This window comes from Corvus moneduloides, chromosome 1 (genome assembly GCF_009650955.1).
Source record: "Corvus moneduloides isolate bCorMon1 chromosome 1, bCorMon1.pri, whole genome shotgun sequence".
Taxonomy (NCBI): domain Eukaryota; kingdom Metazoa; phylum Chordata; class Aves; order Passeriformes; family Corvidae; genus Corvus; species Corvus moneduloides.
In genome coordinates, this window is record NC_045476.1 from 157271043 (window position 1) to 157290705 (window position 19663).

At 42.6% G+C, this 19663-nt stretch overlaps 1 protein-coding gene across 2 annotated transcripts in view; it reads right to left on the reverse strand.

Annotated features, from left to right (window-relative positions):
* Window positions 1–13054: 13054 nt before the first annotated feature.
* Window positions 13055–19663, reverse strand: part of ADCY8 (adenylate cyclase 8) — a 123212-nt gene continuing 116603 nt past the window's right edge. For both annotated transcript variants that reach the window (XM_032133490.1, XM_032133481.1), the window contains 3 exons: window positions 17444–17536; window positions 15105–15219; window positions 13055–13633 (listed from right to left, as the gene is read on the reverse strand). In XM_032133490.1, coding sequence (XP_031989381.1) covers window positions 13146–13633; window positions 15105–15219; window positions 17444–17536 — 696 coding nt within the window. In that variant the 3' untranslated portion in view covers window positions 13055–13145. The remainder of the gene's footprint in view (window positions 13634–15104; window positions 15220–17443; window positions 17537–19663) is intronic.

A 19663-nucleotide genomic window follows, 5' to 3' on the forward strand; every position in this document is an offset into this window, starting at 1 on the left:
AGAGCTCTAGCAGATGGAAGAACTGGGAGTGGTTTTTTAAGCCAATGTGCATCTCTCCAAGTAGAATGCCACTCTCCGTTCTGAGTTGGAAGAATAATGAAAGAATCAATCAAATCCTCTAACAGTGACAGAAAACAGACAAAAATCCATGAGTCTCTTTTGAGGCTCTAAGAAGATTAAACTCCTCAGACAGGAACTCTTCTATAAGGGTTTGTTTGTGGTGAGAAAAAAAAAGTTTGATAGATGTGTATGGTCAGTTCAAAACAGCAGCCTTAAAACCTTTGTGTTGTCCGAAGTGAAACAACCCTGTCCTTTAGATCTGTGTTAGGATCAACAACCTGAATGCAATTTTGACTCTGATACAAACAAGCCAAGAAGCATCAGACAAAATCCCTTTGGTGCTTAGAGCTCTTCACTTCCTTCCATATTCAGCCCATTTGTTTCTTTGGTAGCAAACTCCTCAAGGCTGCCATTATAGACACACTTACAAAAGCAGTTAATAAGTGATTAATGCAACCTGACACCACTCAGGAAGCCTTGTGTAGTCCCACGATGCTCAATCTGTGTGCAGTGATGAGTTGAGGAGAACCAAGGAGGCTCCCCTTCCTTCAGTGATGCCTTCTGATGTACCAGCACCCCACACGAGTCTGTAGTAGTGCAAAAGCACTGCTGAATTATTCCCCTCATCCACAGTGTAACTGCACCTGGACCTGCATCTGATAACATTTGCAGGGGTACTGAAGAGATAACAAACTCGTTTTACACAGTGTGGAGTGGGGTTCCAATTTTGCCTAGAGAGCATTACAAATCAAGGAGCATCTGGTGTAATACAAAAGTACAAGTAGCATGAATGAGGCATTTCCTTGTATTTTGCTCATGAAGGATAATGTTTTGGAGAATATAAGGCATAGGGTAGAATTTTCAGTATTTTCTGGGCTGGGTCTCAGGCTATGTTCTCCTGATCACAGACAACAAAAATCCTGTTACAGTGCGGATTCTGTAACATGCGTGTCAAACAAGGAGTCCCGTGGAAAAGAAATATATATATGGACGGATTCTTGATAGATGTTTCAGAGATGTTTATTTCTCCAGCCGCATGGCCGGGATCTGCCAAGGAACTGCTCAATCACAGGACCCGAGGGTCCTTGCCCGTGAGGGGAACACAAAACAACCAACGGGGAACGAGGCTGACCAGGGCCAGGGAAACCCCGTGCCTCCCCTCAGGGCCCCTCTCCCAGGGCTGCATGGCAGGGGGGAAGGGACCCCGACATTTCACCCATTTATTATTAACAAAAGAGATTTAAAACTTAACATTGAAAACAACAAGGACAGTTTCAAAACAAAACAAGCCACCCTCCTGAGTCTTCAAATGTCCAAACAGATTCTCTGGAACATCTTAAGGCTGACAGAAGGGAGACAGGACTCTCTGGGCACGCTTCGTGGGGAAACTGAGGCAGGAAAGGGTTTAATTTCTTCCCTCCCCCTTTTCATCTCCCCCTCAGCATCAGAGAGGAGTTGTAGGGAAAGGGAATTGTATAGGGAAGTCATGGGGTGAAAAAAGGATTAGGAATAAACTGGGGATGGGGTAAATTTAGGAAAGGGTACATATTGGGCATAGGGTAAAAGGGTAAAGTAGGTTGTGGGTAGAGAAGTTGCTGGGATGGATGTTGTTTATAATTTTGTGCATAACGGCTGCCTTTGACTGGAATACCTCCAGGCCCAGTAACATTTGCTGCTTGTAAACCCTTCTTTCCTTGCACTATATCAAATTGTACAACTTCCCCATCTCCTACAATTTGCAGGTAATTTTTAGGGTTATTCCTTTTAATGGCAGTTCTATGGATGAATAAATCTTCCCCTGCATCATCTTGTGTTATAAATCCATAGTTGTTTTTGACATTGTACCATTTCACAGCTCCTGTGATTTTTGTTGCTACAACTTCTCCTATCACGTGCTTGCGTGTTTGTCATGGCTGCTGGTCCCGCGTGGCTGCCGCCTCGCTGACCCCAATGTCTCAGCCGGGCCCCCGCGTTGCGGCTGCTCCTCGCTCTCCGAGCGGCGCTGCTCCGGCGCGTGTCTGGGCTCTGCGCAGCCCCGCGTTGCCATCACCGCTGGCTCCGTGCCCTGTGAGTGGTTCTGCTCCACCAACTCCACGCTGCTTTGAGAGCCGCCCCGTTTTGGCTCGGTGCTGCGCTGCGCGGCTTCTCGTGTCACTGTGGAAAACCACTGCTTCTCCCTCCACAGGGCTCTCTGAGCGTGTGCCTTCAGAGCAGCCTGCCACGCCGAATGCCCGGTTCCTGGCTGCTCGTGGGGGCCGCCTCTTTGCTGCACGTGGCCCATGGCACCTGCGGCACCTGCAGCGTCGCTCCCTCACTCGTGGTCGCATGGCAGGGGACCCTGAGACAGGAATGGGGTCCGTGATAAGGCGCGCACTCCCGAGGGGGTCGGGCGCATCCAGCGCAGGCACCTCTGCTGGCACGGCTGCAGTCATGCGCTCCTGGGATGGCTGCCGTGCGGTCTTGGCCACGGGATTACGGCCATCCTTTGCTCTAGGGGTAATGGGACCATAGAAATGCTCCTCAAGAGCTTCGCTGATTACAAGGGATCCACGGAGAGATTCTATCACGAGTGCATGTTCTGTTTGATCCTTCATCTCACACAAGATCTCGAACCAAAAACACCTGTTATTAGTTCCAGGAGGATTAATATCAAAAAGTAAGTCTCAAGAAATAGAAAAGAAATTTTTGAAAAGCCAGTTAAAAAATTGTTCTAGATCTCCTGGAACAAATACTTTCTTGTTTTGTTGTTCAAGGATTCTTTTAACTTCTAGATACATTTCTTTCTGTGGTTCAGAGAGCCACATTTCCCATGATTCTTCCATAGTCCAGAGACAATATCCAAACCAAGGTGAGAAGAGAGAGATCTAGAGTGGTTTTTACTCACGAATTTTCTGTCCTTAGGGATCGGTGTCTTGCCAGCATTACCCTACCATCTGTTACAGTGGGGATACTGTAACATGCATATCAAACAAGAAGGCCTGTGGAAAAGAAATATATATGGACCGATTCTTGATAGATGTTTCAGAGAGATGTTTATTTCTCCAGCCACATGGCCGGGATCTGCTGACGAACTGCTCAATCACGGGACCCGAGGGTCCTTGCCCGCACAGGGGAACACAAAACAACCAATGGAGAATGAGGCTGACCAGGGGCAGGGAAACCCCGTGCCTACCCCCACGGCCCCTCTCCCAGGGCTGCATGGCAGGGGGGAAGGGACCCTGACAAAGTCCCAGAACCTTGTTGTTGTAACCAGTGGACTCTGCCTACCAGGCTGCTGCTCCCTGTGAGCACTGTGGCGGTTTCCTAGGGCCATGCCATTAATCGCATCCCAGAGTCCATTTGGACAGCCCTGTGATCTGGCTCCGGCAGCCAGCAGTGTTACAACACAGTGGCGGTAAAGAAGGCAGAGAAGGGTCTCTGAGATGGCTTTAATCACATCTTGTCCCCGCGGTGCTCAGACGTAGAGAAACAACGTGGTCTGGGTGTGGGGTGGTTTTGTCAGGGGCCGTGGGGCGGTTCCTGGGCGGGGTTGGGGTACAGGAGCAAATAGGGAGAAACCGAGGGGGTGGCCAGGGCTCGGGCAGGGAATCAGGGGAACATGTGAAATAGGAAAAGCAATGGATAACAGGTCGCCGCACTTTGTGGACTGCAATGTCATGAAAGGAGTTTTAAGCATTGTGGGGGGCAATGATTTATCTGTGCAGCTGGCACATGGTGCTGTTGACTACTGCAGCATTTTGTGTGACATTGACAGGGATATACACACTGGATAGCTGTAGTGCTATAAGGTCCAGGGCTTACAGAGATCAACCAAGGTGTTCATGGGTGTTATTCTCAGTGTCACTTCCATTTAGGCATTCCTAGCACTTCTGGCTGCTGTATAGCACAATGATAATAAAAAAATCTTTGATCTGGGCTGAAGGGAAACACAGGAAATACTGGGGATTGCCAGAAGAAATTAGGTTAGAAAGGTTCATCTGTTTTCTGCCACCCTCCTTCTCATTTCAATTTCTATCTCATTCAGTGCATTGAGTCATACATTGGTTTGGGTTGGAAGCGACCCATAAAAATCATCTCGTCCAACCTTACTGTCAAACCTCAAGGTTAGTTTGGGCCTTACAGCTGATGTTATATGTCCTTTTGGGAAACTAATATGATCTTTGAGTAAAGACAGATGATCTCCATGCACTTTAATTTGCATTCTAAATTTTTGGCTCAGCTGTAAATGCAATAACATTATATTTTTGGACATATCTGCATTCTTTGTTCAAGGCAGAAGGTAATGAGCATGAGCAGAGCATCTGATAGTTGTTTATTAGAGGTCCACATGAGTTGAAAGTTCCTTTTAAAAATTATGCACTGTAGAGGAATGAAAACAGCAGATCTTTCTGCACATTAGCATTCTGTGCTGGTAAAAGACTGAGTACTATTTAAGGGTGTCACAGGAAAGCAAGAAAGAGAGAAAGTTGTTCATAGCTACCTAAACAATGATTACACAGTGAATGGATCCCTCAGAAAATACTGGAATGATTTCTAATGCTTATGGTTTTCCTCTGCATGCAGCATGACAGATTTGTAGATGAATTAGACTGCAGCAGTCAGCAGATGTGATTGTTTTCCAGAACCACTTTTTAAGGCAATCCTACTGAATTCCTCTGAATTTTTCAAGCACTCTACCTCCAAACGGAGCTTATATTGTTTCTTTTTACCCCCACGATCCTCAACATGTTACAGATTTTGGTGTTTATTGAGTTACAAATGAAGTGAGACATAAGAGCACCTTGGTTTCATGGCTGCTTGTTTCAGATAAGCAGGTGTGAGCCTCTGTTTGCCCATGGGTATGTTCTGCATGCAGTTTTGCATAGTTTCTATTTCTGTACCTGTGATTCTTTATAACTTCCATCATTTTCATCCCAGAATTATAGAATATGCTGAGTTGGAAGGGACTCATCTGGATCATCAAGTCAAACTCCTGGCCCTCAGCAGGACACCCCAAGAAACCCACCATGTACCTGAGAGCATTGTCCAAACCCTTCTTGAAGTCTGTCAGGCTTGATGCTGTGACCACTTCCCTGGCAGCCTGTTCCAGTGCCCTTGTGTGCCATTGTGAAGAGGGTACCTACAAAAGCAGCTTTTGGCTGGTTTTATCTGAAGCCTGGTTACTTGCTGCTATGGGAATCAAAATTAGTAACTTGGTCAGCTGTGTCTACTTCATTTTTCCATCCCTCTTGCCAATAATTTCATCCTGCCTGCAGGTGCAAAAAGGAATTGCTGTGCCATTTATACTTGTTTCAGGTTTTAAATGTTTCTGCAAAGGAATAAAAAGTGAGCTTCTGCTGCAGAAATGCAATCTTATGTTTTCTAGGTAAATTAATATAAAAAAACATATTCATGATTCCCATGCAAGCCATCACACCTTTAATCTTTTCACTTATCAAAGACAGAGGAGGTAGGAAAATTTGTAAATAAAGATGTTTCTGAAGAACTTTTTTACATAGTTCAAGAGCAACTAAAGAAGGGCACAATGAAGACAACTTACTCTAGCATGCTGTAGCTTAAACTTCAAGCTTTTTAAAAAGTAGAGTTATTATATTTCAGAACATTTATGTGGACACAGAAAAAACATGACTGACAAACCCCTGAGTTGTGCTTGCTGGCATTTCCCATGAGCCATAAGGGTTTCAGGACACCTATGACAGGCATCCTGTCATCTTGAGGAAGCTGCTTCTCTGCCTCAAAAACGCCATTTAAGATGGTGTAAGATGTATTAGGAAAAGACCGAACATCTGAACCTGTGGGATAAGCTGCATAAAGACAATCAATAGAAAAGAATCATGGTGCATGGCATTTCAAATGCAATTGTTTGCCTATATGATTAAAAAATTTACTATTTTTTAGCAACATCTAAGGGGCTCGAGGGCACTAAACTGTTCTCCCTTCACTTAGATGCAATTGAAAATGTCTTTCCAAAATAACCCATGTGAAATCCTCGTTTCATGCCCCTGAGTCTTTAAGTCTGCCCTGCCCTGACACTATCCCTGGTGTGAAATAGCTGTGTAGGCTCAAAGCAGCATTAAAAGGCTTGAAGTACACTGGAAACTGTGCTCCCTTGTCCTGAGGCCCCAGCAAGAGAACAGTGTGACTGGGCTGTGCTCTGAGGTGACGCACTATTAATAATTCAGAGCAGCAGAGACTTTTATTCTGCCTTGCCATTGTGACTTTCCAGTACAAATCTCTCACCTCTGTCACTTGGTGGGAACTGCTAATCCAAGTGAAATATTAGGAGTTATTCTCATCTTGGTGTCAGAATTAGGTAACAGTGCATTTTGGAGTGGGAAAAGGAAAAATTCTTCTTGTCAGCCTTTGTGAGAAGTTTGAGAAATACACCATGAATTGCAGGTTGGAAATAGGTAATTGGGTATTTGGAAGGTGTTTTCTGGGCATTTAATGTGCCTCTTTTTCTTCCCTCCACACAAGTTCAGAGGAAGCTTTTCACTTCATTCTTCTTTTAGTGCATCCTGTGTTTTCTATTCATAAGAGGCTTTTCTGGATGTGGAATAAAAGCCTCCAGAGGCCCTGTCAGGCTGGGTATCTTACATATGTAGCATCATATGTTTATACCAAAATGACAGGAACACAATTATAAAAAACTACTCTGTTGGAAAACCCTTCATTTATTTAAATCAAGGCCATGTTTCTAGTTATAAGGGAAACTATGAACACCTTCAGTTAGACAAGGTCATACAACTCAAACTACCACAAGCACTTCCTGACATCTCACTGAACAGTGTGTGAAGAAACTCTTTTTAGGAAACAAATGCTCTTCCCCAGCGGGTCTTACAACCTTTCTTAGAACAACTGCAATGGGGAGTGATTGCTCTGAGCACTGGGGTAAGGAAGGAAAAATGGCAGAGTGAGCAGTGGGGGGGTGGAATGGTGGAATGCAATTGTGGGAGTAATTCAGTTTCTTTCTTGACTCCAGGGTTCTTTAGTAAAATCAATGAAGCAGTTACATAAGTGATTGGGAAGCTAAATAGCTTGGTGGAGTGTCTGCCAGTGAGCTGAGCCAGTGGTTTGCAACGTCTCCAGTGCATTCACAAAAGGAGACATATAACAAATTATGTTTTTTCCAGGCTCTGAATCAATGCATGAAATTGAAAAGGTTTGCCTTCCTCATCTTCAGTCAGTACTTTATCTTCAGTGCTAGCAAGAGCTGTGAAACATCCTCAGGACTGAAGATTTAGCCTTTTTCTCTTTCGGTTGTTTATCTCAGTGGTGAAGAGATAATGCCAAATTTATGGATATAGAAAAAAGAAAGCTTGAAATATCCAGCCTGTCTGTTGGGATTTCACAGATTGTAGAAAACACATTGTTCCCCATCAGTGGACTCAGGCACTTGTATTTGAATAAAGCATAATTTCCACGAAGGTCTCCATAATCTTGTTTTGAACTCTTCAGGAGATAACAGATCCATTGTTTTTCATTGTGTCCTGTTCCAGTGCTTAGGCATGTTTGCTGTCAGATGTATGTGCTTTATTTCCAATTTGATCTTGTTTAGCTTCCCATCATAACTTTTGTTCTGCTTTTCTTCGCTAAATTAAAGAGGTCTCAAGAAACTACTAGTTTTGGCACATGAAAGTATTCATACATTGGAATGAAATCAATTACCTCCAGTAAAGCCTTCATTTCCATAAGCTCTAATCTTGACTTAGTTCTGGCACTGACCTACAACAGAATTTTTATGAACATATTTTTGACAGTCTTTGTGGTCACAAGATCATAGAATCATTTAGGTTGGAAAAGACCTCTAAGTTGAACAAGTCCAACCACTAATCCACCACTGCCAACTCCACCATTAAACAATACCCTAAGTTCCTTGTCTACACATCTTTTAAATACCCCCAGAGATAATGACTCCACCACTTCCCCAGACAGCTTGTTCCAATGCCTGACAATGCTTTAGGTGAAGAAATTTTTTCCCAATATCTAATCTTAACCTCTCCTGGAGCAAGTTGAGGCCATTTCCTCTTGTCCTGCCACTTGATAGCTGGGAGAAGAGACTGACTCCCACCTGGCTACAGCCTCCTGTCAGGCAGTGGCAGAGAGTGATAAGGTCTCCCCTGAGCCTCCTTTTCTCCAGGCTGAACACCCCCAGCTCCCTCAGCTGCTCCTCACCAGACTTGTGCTCCAGACCCTTCACCAGGTCCATTGCCCTTCTGTGGACACACTCAAGCCCCTCAATGTCTTTCTTGTAGTGAGAGACCAAGAACTGGACAAAGAGTTGGAAGTGAGGGCTCACCAGTCCTGAGTACAGGGGGAATGGTCACTGCCCTGGTCCTCTTGGCCTGTTGGAGTAGCAAAGATTTTTACAAAATAGTCTTTGCGAGGAATGATGACTAGAAAGAGGTTGTTGTATTTTTTATTATTTTAAGTAATTGATGAAATAACTAAAATTACATTTAATATCCTGTAGCTGTAATAAAATCCCTTGGCATATCCATGTCACTGCTGCTGGGAGTGGGTTTTGCAATCAAAAATCAGTTCACACATGTAATTTGTTTTAGAACCTTAGATTTTCAGCAAACCAGCTGAGATTGCTTCTTCTTTGTCTCCATGTGGCAACAGTGGTGTTTGGTTTTTTTTTTAGATTTTAGATTAATATTGCAAAGCACTGATTTCAGGACCCTCGAAAGGTATCTGGAATGTGAAACAGAGAGATATTCAATATATCAATATTAACATAATATCCCATGATTCTGTGATCTGGAAATATTTCACAACCAGAAAAAAACCCAACATCTTGAGCTGAGGGAGATCTGGGTCGGGGGAAATAGCATGAGGTGGCTTTTTACAGGAGATGCTGTTTAACCAGCTCTGCACATAGCTGTTGTTTTCACATGAAAGAGCTGAATGAATCAGTCTCTGGGTGGCTCTGTAACTCTGACAGCTATCACATATATAACAGCTTACAGGGAAATGGACAGCAAAAAAGAAAATTTGTAGAAAAAAATTGGGCCTTATCTACTAACGTTATGTAAATAATGAAATTTTTTTTTCTTCTGGAAGAGCATTCCTTAAAAACTGCAGTAAGCCTCAAGTGCCTGGAGATATGCATATTGAGTTTTTACCTCTTCCCTCCCATCTGCCAACTGCTCTGCTGTCATGTTTTTTTCCCTCCTCCAGCAAAACACAGAGCTGGGGAAACCACAAACCCTGAATTGTGTCACTGCACAGAAGAAGATTGATGGGGAGGTTAATAAGTTGACTGTGCAATTATAACGCTCACCATGTACCACCGACGATGGTTAATGTGGTTATTTCCTGCTCCTCTGATTATTTTGGTGCCTGTTTGTCAAGTCAGCTGTGGAGCCAGGCTCTGCTCCCTGCCTTGCTGCTCCATGGTGGGCACCCCCAGGACACTTGGCTATCAGGCATTTGCTGTTCTGGGTGTTTGTATAAACTCCTTGACAACCAGTGCACTTAGGAAAGGCAACTGAAGTTCCGCTAATGAGAAAAGGATTAGATGAGTTGGGTTTTTTTTTTGTTTAATTGCTGTGCTTTTCAAAATGTGAAAGCAACTGTGAAATAATCAGGAATGGATTAAAGCTGAGGACAGTGAGTGATTTTTTTTCCCTGTTTTTAAAGGTATGTTTTGAATAGCTTTTTTTGTTAGCACACAGTTCTAAATGATGTCACACTAATCACATTGTTCTTAGTAGAGTTGAACTCAGTGGTTTGAGTCTTAATGTGAGCCAAGAGAGGATACCTTGACTAGTATCAGTACCTAATTGTGAATTTCCGAATAGATATTATAAAAATTAGTCAATGGCATAAATTAATCAACACAAAAACCCCTTCACTGCCCTTCAAACAAACACATTTGATACAGGTATATATTTTGGCTAGAATATAGGCATGATGGTTGCAAAAATGCACTTGGAGCACTACAGAGTAATGATTTTGGTACAGAACTGTTGTTCAGATTGTCAATATTCCATCTGCTTTAATGATTGAGTACTTCAAAGCATAAGCTGCCCTTGATGCAGTTGATTGTGTGTTGCTTTTCAGAGAAGAAAGCTGTGGGTTTCAGCCTGTTTGTTTAGAAATCATTTAAGAGCTCATGACGTGGATCTTGTTGGAGAAACTGAGGTACAAATTTCTGAGGAAGCAGCTGGCTGCTGTTTGTTTCTGTAGAGCACATTTGTAGAAAGTAATAAGGTAACATCAAAGAGTATAGTCAAATTTTGCCAAGGCTTTCTTCTAATGGGGAAAATCTATGAAAACTCTCAGTATTTGCTAGCTGCTTTGGCTGAAGAGTTATGATACCAAGGCAATTTGATTTTATTAGCCCAGGCATGAATGTTTCAAGGGATAATTATTAAGTGTTTGGCTTTATAGGTTCTTGTACGAGCAATTCTATCCTTTGTGAACAAGAAACCCTGAAGATGGTTGTGAGGAAAAGCTGAATACTCTAATGGTTCCATAAAGACGTGGAGTACAACTGGCAGACTGAGAGCATAAATAATGGCTCGTACAGCCAGAAAACAGATGCTACAGTGAGAAATAACATTGCTGAACCTATAAGGTCACCACACTGGAAAAGGAAAAAACAGTGCAATTGCTGGGGTGACAAATAGCCAGCAAGTGTAGAAAAATAGTCTCATGCAGGGATTTACCTGCTGCAGTAACAGGTGAAATTCCTCACTAAAGAATTGCTCATGGCAATGACCTGAATTAGCAAACTCTTTATCTGGTCAACACGGACTCAGGCTTCACTAGCCAGCAATTTTTCTTGGGAAAGCAGTTATGATAATGGGGATTTTGAGAGGGATAACAGAGAAAGCCATCCAGGTCTATGATAACAAGCAGGAGATTTGGGCCTGTGCGAAGGAGCAGTGAAGTTGCCCTCATAGCTCCAGTCTCCAATCCTGTTATCCAGTTAACACCTTCCACCCACTGCTAATTGTCATTAAAGAGGTGGTGAGAGTTAGAAAATCAGTTCAGCTGGGCTATTGGCAAGAATTAAATATTTAGAGGACCAGGAGAAGTGAACCCATCCAGCAGAGAAATAAGCTGTTAAGGTGAGGACAGCAGTTAATGAGCTGTTTAAACCAGCCAAAACTTCCTTATTTAGTGCCTGAAGTATCAGTGTAAACATGAAATTAATTTAGATGCTTCAGATGTCATCACTTCCATGTCTTCATCTCCTAGAGTATCAGCACTTGCCTAGTTGAGCTGAGGGGTTTGGCTTTCTATGTGTGGCATAAAAGTGATATTTGTGAGGACTAAAGGGACTAATACATTTAGAATGAGAGCTCAGTTACTAGCAGAAACATCACTGGGTATAACATTTCAGACTGCTCATTGCTTTCTCTGTTCAGACCCGCTATTCAGTGATACAACTTTCTGTGGAATTTACTTGTTTTTTTGGAATATGGCCCTTTACTGATAAAACATTGCCCTGCAAACACATTCATTGGGTCACTTTACAATGAAAAGGATTATTTTTATCTCATTACAGTTAAACACTTTCATGTTTTGGTACCTATTTTATTAGTAAACAGTAGTGTCACCTAGAATGTATTAGTCAGGAGGTCCTAGCCAAATTGGCCATCTTCTAAAAATGAGGCTAATCCAGTGGCAGTGCTCCTAAGAATCCTCAGTTCTCATTAAGGGCCAGGTAACAACAGCTTGCAAAAAGCCAGTCTGTATTTACAAAGAATCGTATGTTGCACTGTACTGTTTGAGTGTGGTTCATCTGGGGATTGCTGTGTGATTACAGGTTCTGCTCTTCCATCTGTGATTTAAGGATAATATTTACTGAAACAAACCCAGCTCCTTTGAGAGCAGACTTGATGAGAGGTTCATTCGTGCACTTTACAGCCTGGTATGAATCATGGCACCGGTGCATATACAAACGTGGGTTATATATTTACTCTTTCCAAGGCGAAGTTGATTAGCCAGTCCCCAAAAAGTTAAGCTCCTTTTGATGCAGGGCTTGTAGCCCTGAGGTGTGCTGTTGTATCATCCCACTAGGACTGTCTGTGTTGGCCCACGAACAATTTAGGGTATTCTTAGTCTTGGCTTCCGCCCCTCTTGGGGCAATTGAGCGGGAGCTTAGCTGTGAGTTTTGTCTCCTGCTGTACTCCAACATGCACTCATTTTACAGCCTCAGAAACTCCTTGTTTTGGTGACAGCTCAGACTGGTGACAGGATTAAGAGCTAAGCTCTGGAAAACAACACCAGAGAATTTGATTAGTTCCTTGCCTGTACAGTTGATTCAGCTGTAGGCTCCAGATATGTAATTCAGGGTCTGTTCATAAGTGTCCTGTGCCAGTCAAGATACCACAGTGTGTTTAAGCCCTCCAAACAATTCTGATGTCATTGTGCCCACACGAGAGCCTTGACCTCCTGCCTGGGGTGCAAGAGGTCAGGTGGACACCAAGACACAGTATATCTACAGTGTAGTCACCACCTGTGAGGAGGACACCTTAGTCTAATTTAAGAATGAACTCAATGGAATCGCTGAGCTTAAGATAAGATTCGTCTCTACTGTCTTTCAGATCCTCATATCTGCGCAGATGACACACCTTAAAACCTTTTGGCTGTTTTGTCTAGATTTTCCCTGTGGTTATGGGGACAGGGCAGCTACCTTAGATTGTATAAATCTACTTGAAGACAATTAAAAGTGAGAAGAACTTAATTTCCTTCTGCTTTGCTTTCATCAGAAAAAATGTGGACAGTACTCCTTCCTTTTGCCATCATTAACTCCCTATACAATTTATGTTCTAAATCCCTCCAATCAGGGGTTTATTCTTGCCCCTTTCTATGGGTAGATGACACAGCAGAGTGGTGGCCTATACCTACTGTGTCTGGACATTTAGAGGTTAACCACAGCTGGTTGGGGCGAGATGCTGGCACCATTTGTTAAGATATACGAATTTGAATCTCATTAAAATATCACACTAGTAAAAAAACAAAACAAACAAACACATTCCTTCTAAAAAAAATTAAACCCTTTTTATTTGTATATTTATTTTTATATATAAAAGAAATACAAAAAACAACCCCACAAACAATGTTGATTATGGCAATTCAGTTTTGTCAGCCCCCTCTGCCTGGGCTGCTGCCTCAGATCCACCGGGAGTGAGCAAAGTCCTCCGGTTGTAATGTCCTTTTATGATTCCAGAGTTATTGTTCTCATTAAGAATTTGTTTCTGTTTTTGCCTGTTAAGAGACTGTACAAGTCCTAATACAACAGCTGCTAATGAATACTGTCCAGTCAGTTTTCTTGGTTGTAAGATTAGAGGATTTGGTTGAACTCTTCCTAGAAGAAAATACGTTTTGATTTTTCCTTCCTGTTCACTGATACCTTTGACATAAATCTCTCCCCGGTAGTCGAAGGCAAATCCCCGGTCCTTCAGGATCAGATACGTTTCTTCAGGCACTTGTATTCTGTCACTAACACCTGTGCTGTCCATTCGACTTGCTAAATTCACTGTTTTGCCCCAGATATCGTACTGGGGTTTCTTAGCACCAATAACTCCTGCTACGACAGAGCCATGGCTAATCCCTAATTAAAAAAAAAAAGAAAAAAAAAGGAAAAAAAAAGAAGTTAAACTGTTATACAATAATGACTAAAACTCATATTTGCTCTTAAGAACCAGATGAAGCCTGGTTCAGATACACTTATCTCTAAGCTTAAGAAAGAGGTGTATATATAAAGAAATTAAGCAAAAACAAAATCTGGAAAAGCTAGAAAACTTGAAAAGTGATCTCAACAGTGTTTATTATGGGACATCCATGTCAGTGGAATCACAATATTTATGTGTCATCTGTATTCTGCATACTATTGCCAAAGCTCCTGAAAACTTATTCTTAGCTAGTAGGAAAGATTTCTGGAACTACACTTGTTGAAGGTGACCTTTTTAGTGCTATGCAGTCAAGAAATTTCATTCGTATATTCCATGAAGTGAAAATATTAAAGCACTCTGTGAAGTGATTGAAGGACTGCATTTTGTAAGATTGTTGCATAAAAACAATAGCTATTTTTTTTTCTGTAACAGTGATTTAAGAATACATTTGGTAGAGTGTAAGATATCTTTTGGAAAAGGATTTTAGGTTTTTTTTTTTTTCTTTTTTTAAAGATTTTTTTAAAATGGTGATAGAAATATTTTCAAATACTCTTGCATTCATGATCTATGAAATCTTTGCATGTGATCCACACTTACTAAATGTGGATTCCTGTTCCCTGAGAAATCTTGGGAACTAGGTGTTTTGCTTTCAAAACTGTTAGGAAGTGCAGAACAGATAGTGATGCTGTGACCTTCCATGCTGTGACTGATGAATATACTTCATCTTTTCTATGGCAGGGTTTTCTATAAAAGACATGTCTCGTCCAGGTGGTTTTTTTTTTGTTTGGCCAGTGATCCACTCAGCATGAGAAGTCATCAAATTTACTCCTGCTATGTGCTATATATTCAGGCCATTTCTTCATGTCCCATCCCACCAGAGATGCAGGATATTCCACCCAGAATAATAGCTTACCCATCACAGCAATTCAGAGCTGCCGGCCCTAGTCAGGTCACAGATGGAACTCAATTTTTGTGCAAAACTGAAGTATTACTCACAGGGTTTAGGAGAAACTACTTTTGCCCTTTTACTGAAGAAGAATCTTATACAGGGAGATTAATTAGAGACTCTGTGTGTATCAGTCTTGGGGTTGGATCTAGGCGGTCCTGTTCACTTTCTGTGTTATATATATGGGTTCTTAGTACCAGACTTGCTAAAGACAATAAATGAATTATGTTCCCCATTCACAATTTGAACTCCTGCAATCCTCAAATCAGGGCCTATATTCTTCAAATGGAGTATATCATATTTCTGACTTTGCCTGGGACAAAGTCAATTTGAAAACAGCGGATACAGTATTTGGACACTCCTAAATTGTGCACGTCCTTGCAATGTTCCCAGAGTGCACTTAGTGGAGTCAGATCCTTGCAGACAAAAACCCATCTTAACTCTCATGTTTGAACCATGCTTACCAATACGGAGTTCAAAGTTGTTGAATGAATGCTTGTTGATCTCCTGTATGCTTTCATTCAGAGCTATGGAGAAGTCAGCCAGGGCACACAAATGTCCCCATTTGTCTTCACATTGCTGAGGAAAAAGTTATACGCCAATCTGTTAATAAAGTTTTGCATTTGCCCAGCTACCACCCATCCCTACCAGGTGCCAAGTATTTGAATTTGGAATCTATAACAGCCTCAGCATTCTAGATGCAAGAGGGGTACATTGCTATTAATGGTAATGCTTCCCATGATGTTACACTTGTATAACTGGATAGAGACCACTTTAGTGTAAAGTGCCAAAGAAAGTAACTTTCTGTCAACAGTCTGACAGGCAATCATGAGAATTAACAAGGCGTGTGAAGCATGTCTAAGGCTGAGAAAGAAAGTATAGAGAGGACTGAAATTGCTCAGAAGCAAGGGTCAAAATCTAGTGAGAACAGGGGATGACCCACGTAAGCAAGAAGTAGAGAAGAGAAAGAGGTGAAGGATGTGTAATTCTCCTGTGCTGAAACTGTCACCCAGGAACAGCACCAATTCAAGTGCTCTTAGAGATGTAATGATGACAGGAACAACAGAGCAAGCCAGGCAATCTGGGACTGGTTAAGGGAGAGAGAGAAGGCTCTTCTGTAGCTCATTAATTGCATTTGCTTAGGGCAGGCAAGTCACTCCCTGCTCCTTCCCTTCCATTTCCATTCCTACAAAGCAGCTGATATACAGATGGGGACTAGTAGTAGGTTTTATTCTTCCCAGAACACCAACAGAACAGATGATGGGGCAGGGACTCTAAAGAGAGGTAGTGGAGTAAGGAACAACTGTGACTTTGGCCCAGTGATTGTATGACATCTTCTCCTCTGTTCTGAAGCAAGGTAATTCTTTCTTCAAATTTCCATTTCTGAAGACAAAGTAAATCTCCCCCTGGGTCATGCAGTCCATCCCTTTGCAGTTTTCATCATCCTGTGTGTTTAATACTGAACATGAACATCTCCTTGGCGTCAGCCTGTTCTGTTCACACCATGCTTGGTCCTTGTCCTTAACTCACTCTGTTCACAGCATGCCAACCTCCCTCAGCAGCCTGCATCTCTTAGGTGCTGACAAGGTGACAGACATGTACGTATGACAAGTATATTTTAAACATCCATTAAAATTCCATTAAGTTATTATAGTTCAAGAAAAGAGATGAGTTAATCAGTCTTGGAAATGCAGTGAAGCTTTTCTCCCTTTGAGTTTTTGCCCCCATCAGGAGTCAAACGAAGTGATTAGGAGCTGTGTAGCTGTAACCAACTATCTCCCTGGTGTTCAGTCCTTCTTTGCTCATCTCTACATAGAAGCATTTTGACAATCAAAAATCCCATGCATGTCTAGTTTTGTGGATTTCTAGCTGTCAGCATCACTTGTTACTCTGTGGGCGGGAGATGCTCAGCTAGTTACACTCCATGTGTTTTATAATGTATTCTAAACAAACAATGGACATTTTCTGGTTTATAAAGCTCAAGATAATCTGACTTCTGCTTTTCAGTTGTGATCAACGTGGGCAAATCTGATTCCCAGCCTGTGACTGATCAGGGGCAGCACACCCCTTTTGTGCTGCTCTTCCTGGGGACAGGCACCACTTGCCAAAAAAAACAGATTTCAGCAACAGATGACTTCTCGTTGGATGTATTTTAGAGCCTCATCTAACTACTTTGGACACCCTGTTTCCAGGGAAATTCTAGGGTGGAATTATGAATGGATTTCTCTCGTCTGACTTATATGAGGTTTATGGCTGTGACTGTGCATGTGTCCTCTGTGTCTCTTTATCCCCTCAGCTTGTTTTGCTTGTTCTTCAGTTGAACTGATGGTCTGCTTTCTTTTTGATGTCTAGTTATCATGCTGTCTGTAGATATGCAGTATCAAAAAAGAGTAAAAATGCAGCATTTCGCTTGCATAAGTACGCTGACAGTTAATACATCCTCTCTCTTTGGTTACTGGAGGTTGTCAGTCATATTCCTGTCTGAGTTACTGTGGTGACTTTAGAGTATGTCTGAAGATATAGATAGACCTGGTCTAGATTCACATTGGTGTGATTGAAAGGAATTTTTTTTCCTCCTATAAACCTAAATTTGAGGAAAGAATCCATATGGTTCTTGTTCCAAGCACAAGATGGCATTTCAATTCATCAAGAAGTGCAACTGCTGTCTGCCAGAAGCCCCAAATGTCTATTTTATTTTAGCAAAACCAGTTTTATGAACAACATAAAGATAACACTTATATTTCCTATATGAATGGCCAGAATAATCACAAGAATTTCTTCTTAAAGAAAACTGTTCTCTTACCTGTTTTTCAGGTGATAATCCTGACACGGCCATGTATGTGCTGCCAATTGTTTTAATTTTTTCAATATCTTGAAATCTCTCTTCACCTAGCAACTAATACATATGCAAAAAGAAAAATACTGTTACTTCTGTAATTCCTAATGCAAAATGATTCCACAGATGTGAGAATGTATCTTTACACTTGTGGTATCTTCCAGTCAGTCAGAGCAAGATAATCTTCCAACCCAAATCATTCTATAATTCTGTGATCTTACACAGTCAATGGATGGAGGTAGATGCCTTCGGAGAAATTCTGTAAGAGACCAAGTCCTTGTATATCCCCTGCTTCCCTCTGCTTACTCTCAGACTGGATACCAGCGTGTCCATTGGGTCATTCATTCAATACCTTTGTTATGTATTTTCCTGTTCTACAAAAAATTCCAAGAACCAATGGGAAATGGTAAATCCCTGTATCTATTTGGGATTTGCTATAGCTCTGGGTGTTAAGTAGGTATAAAGAACTTGTCAGATTGAGAATCTGAAAGAGGAAGAATAAATTTAGTCTAGTGACTAAAGCACTGAATTAAGTGGGAGTGAAAGTTTAGTCCCTATTCCAATACCGTATTTATGGTTTAACTTAGGACTTTCCATGAAATAGAAAACAGAGCCTTACATTCCTTGAAAGACCTAAGCAGAGTTCAGGATTCTATCAGTGACAACAGAGTGTGGGATATGGGTATTAATCACCTTGTCACAGGCTTTTAAAATGTTTGTTGCTGGTGTTAATGCCAAATACCCTGTGAAACTTTGTGATAAGCTGTATGGTATCTAATAAATTTAGGTATTAATATGGTAAGAAAGTCATGGGGGGAAAAAAGCACTTCACCATGAAAAGGAATTTCAAACTTTCAATTCTAAAGGCTCAATTTAGTTGGGGTTTAAATGGAGAAAAGTCTTTCTGTGGTCATGCAAAAATGCAACAAAATATTTTCCCCTTTCTTTTTCTACACTGTTGTGCATTCTTTTTCCATTTTGTGGGTTGGAATTTCCTGTCCACTAGAGGGATTATTTCATTCAAAGGCAGAAACATGCCAAATGCATAACATGAAATATCCTCTGCTGTTGGGGTCCCTTCCCCGCCGTGTAGCCCTGGGAGAGGGGCCCTGAGGGCACAGACACGGGGCTTCCCTGCCCCTGCTCAGCCTCGTTCCCATTGGTTGGTTTGTGTTCCCTGCGCGGGCAGAAGGACCCTTGGTCCCGTGACTGGAACAGTTCCTCGGCAGAGCTCCGGCCATGCGGCTGGAGAAATAAACATCTCTGAAACATCTAGCAAGAATCTGTCTGTCCGTATATATTTCCTTTCCACGGGACTCCTGGTTTGATATATGCGTGTTGCAGGATCCCCACTGCAACAAATGGTGGAGAATTGAGAGCAGAACGATCCCCGATCCCTAAGCGACTGATTTGTGTGAGTAAACCCTGGAAACTTTGGATTCCTCTTCTTGGTTTTGCTTTGCTATTCCGTATCTAAACTATGGAGGAACCGTGGGAAGACTCTTGGCTCTCAGAGCCGCATATGGACATTTATCTTAAACTTAAAATGATTCTTGAACAATGATTTGTGAATTTTAGCTTGATTCAAGCTCAGAAAGAACTGAAACACTTCCTGGCATGGTTATTTAAGAACTTTTTCTATGTTTCTTGGGATTTAATTCTTACGAAGGGCTTTTGGAAAACCGTTTGGACACAGTTAATACTGGAGTCGAAATATATGCCGATGGAAGAATATTTTCGTGAATATTATTTAGTTACCGAGACGGTTGAGCAATGTCAGCTGTGTCCTGGCGAAGGCAAGCCTGGCTCAGGGACCGTGCGGCCCAGGCCACGTGCACCGAGCGCTCTGCGAGCAGCAGCGAGGCAGTTCCCGCGTGCAGGTGGAGCCACGCGAGCCGCAGTGTCGGTGGTGGAGCGAGGAGCGGCGGGACCCGGCGGTGCCTGCCCGGCCCCGCACAGCGCGTGGTGGAGCGAGCCCCGGGAATGCCCGACCGAGAGGGGCGGCGCGCGGGCGGCGGCGGGCGGCAGCGGAACGGAGCCGCGCCCAGCCGAGACGTGCGCTGGAGCAGGGCGCGGGGGGGTCATCGCTCGGGGGCCTGGCCGAGACGTGGATGCAGCGCCCGGCATCGGCAGCGAAGCTGCGACCAGAGGAGGCGACGCGCGGAGAACTGAGCGGTGCGGCCCGGC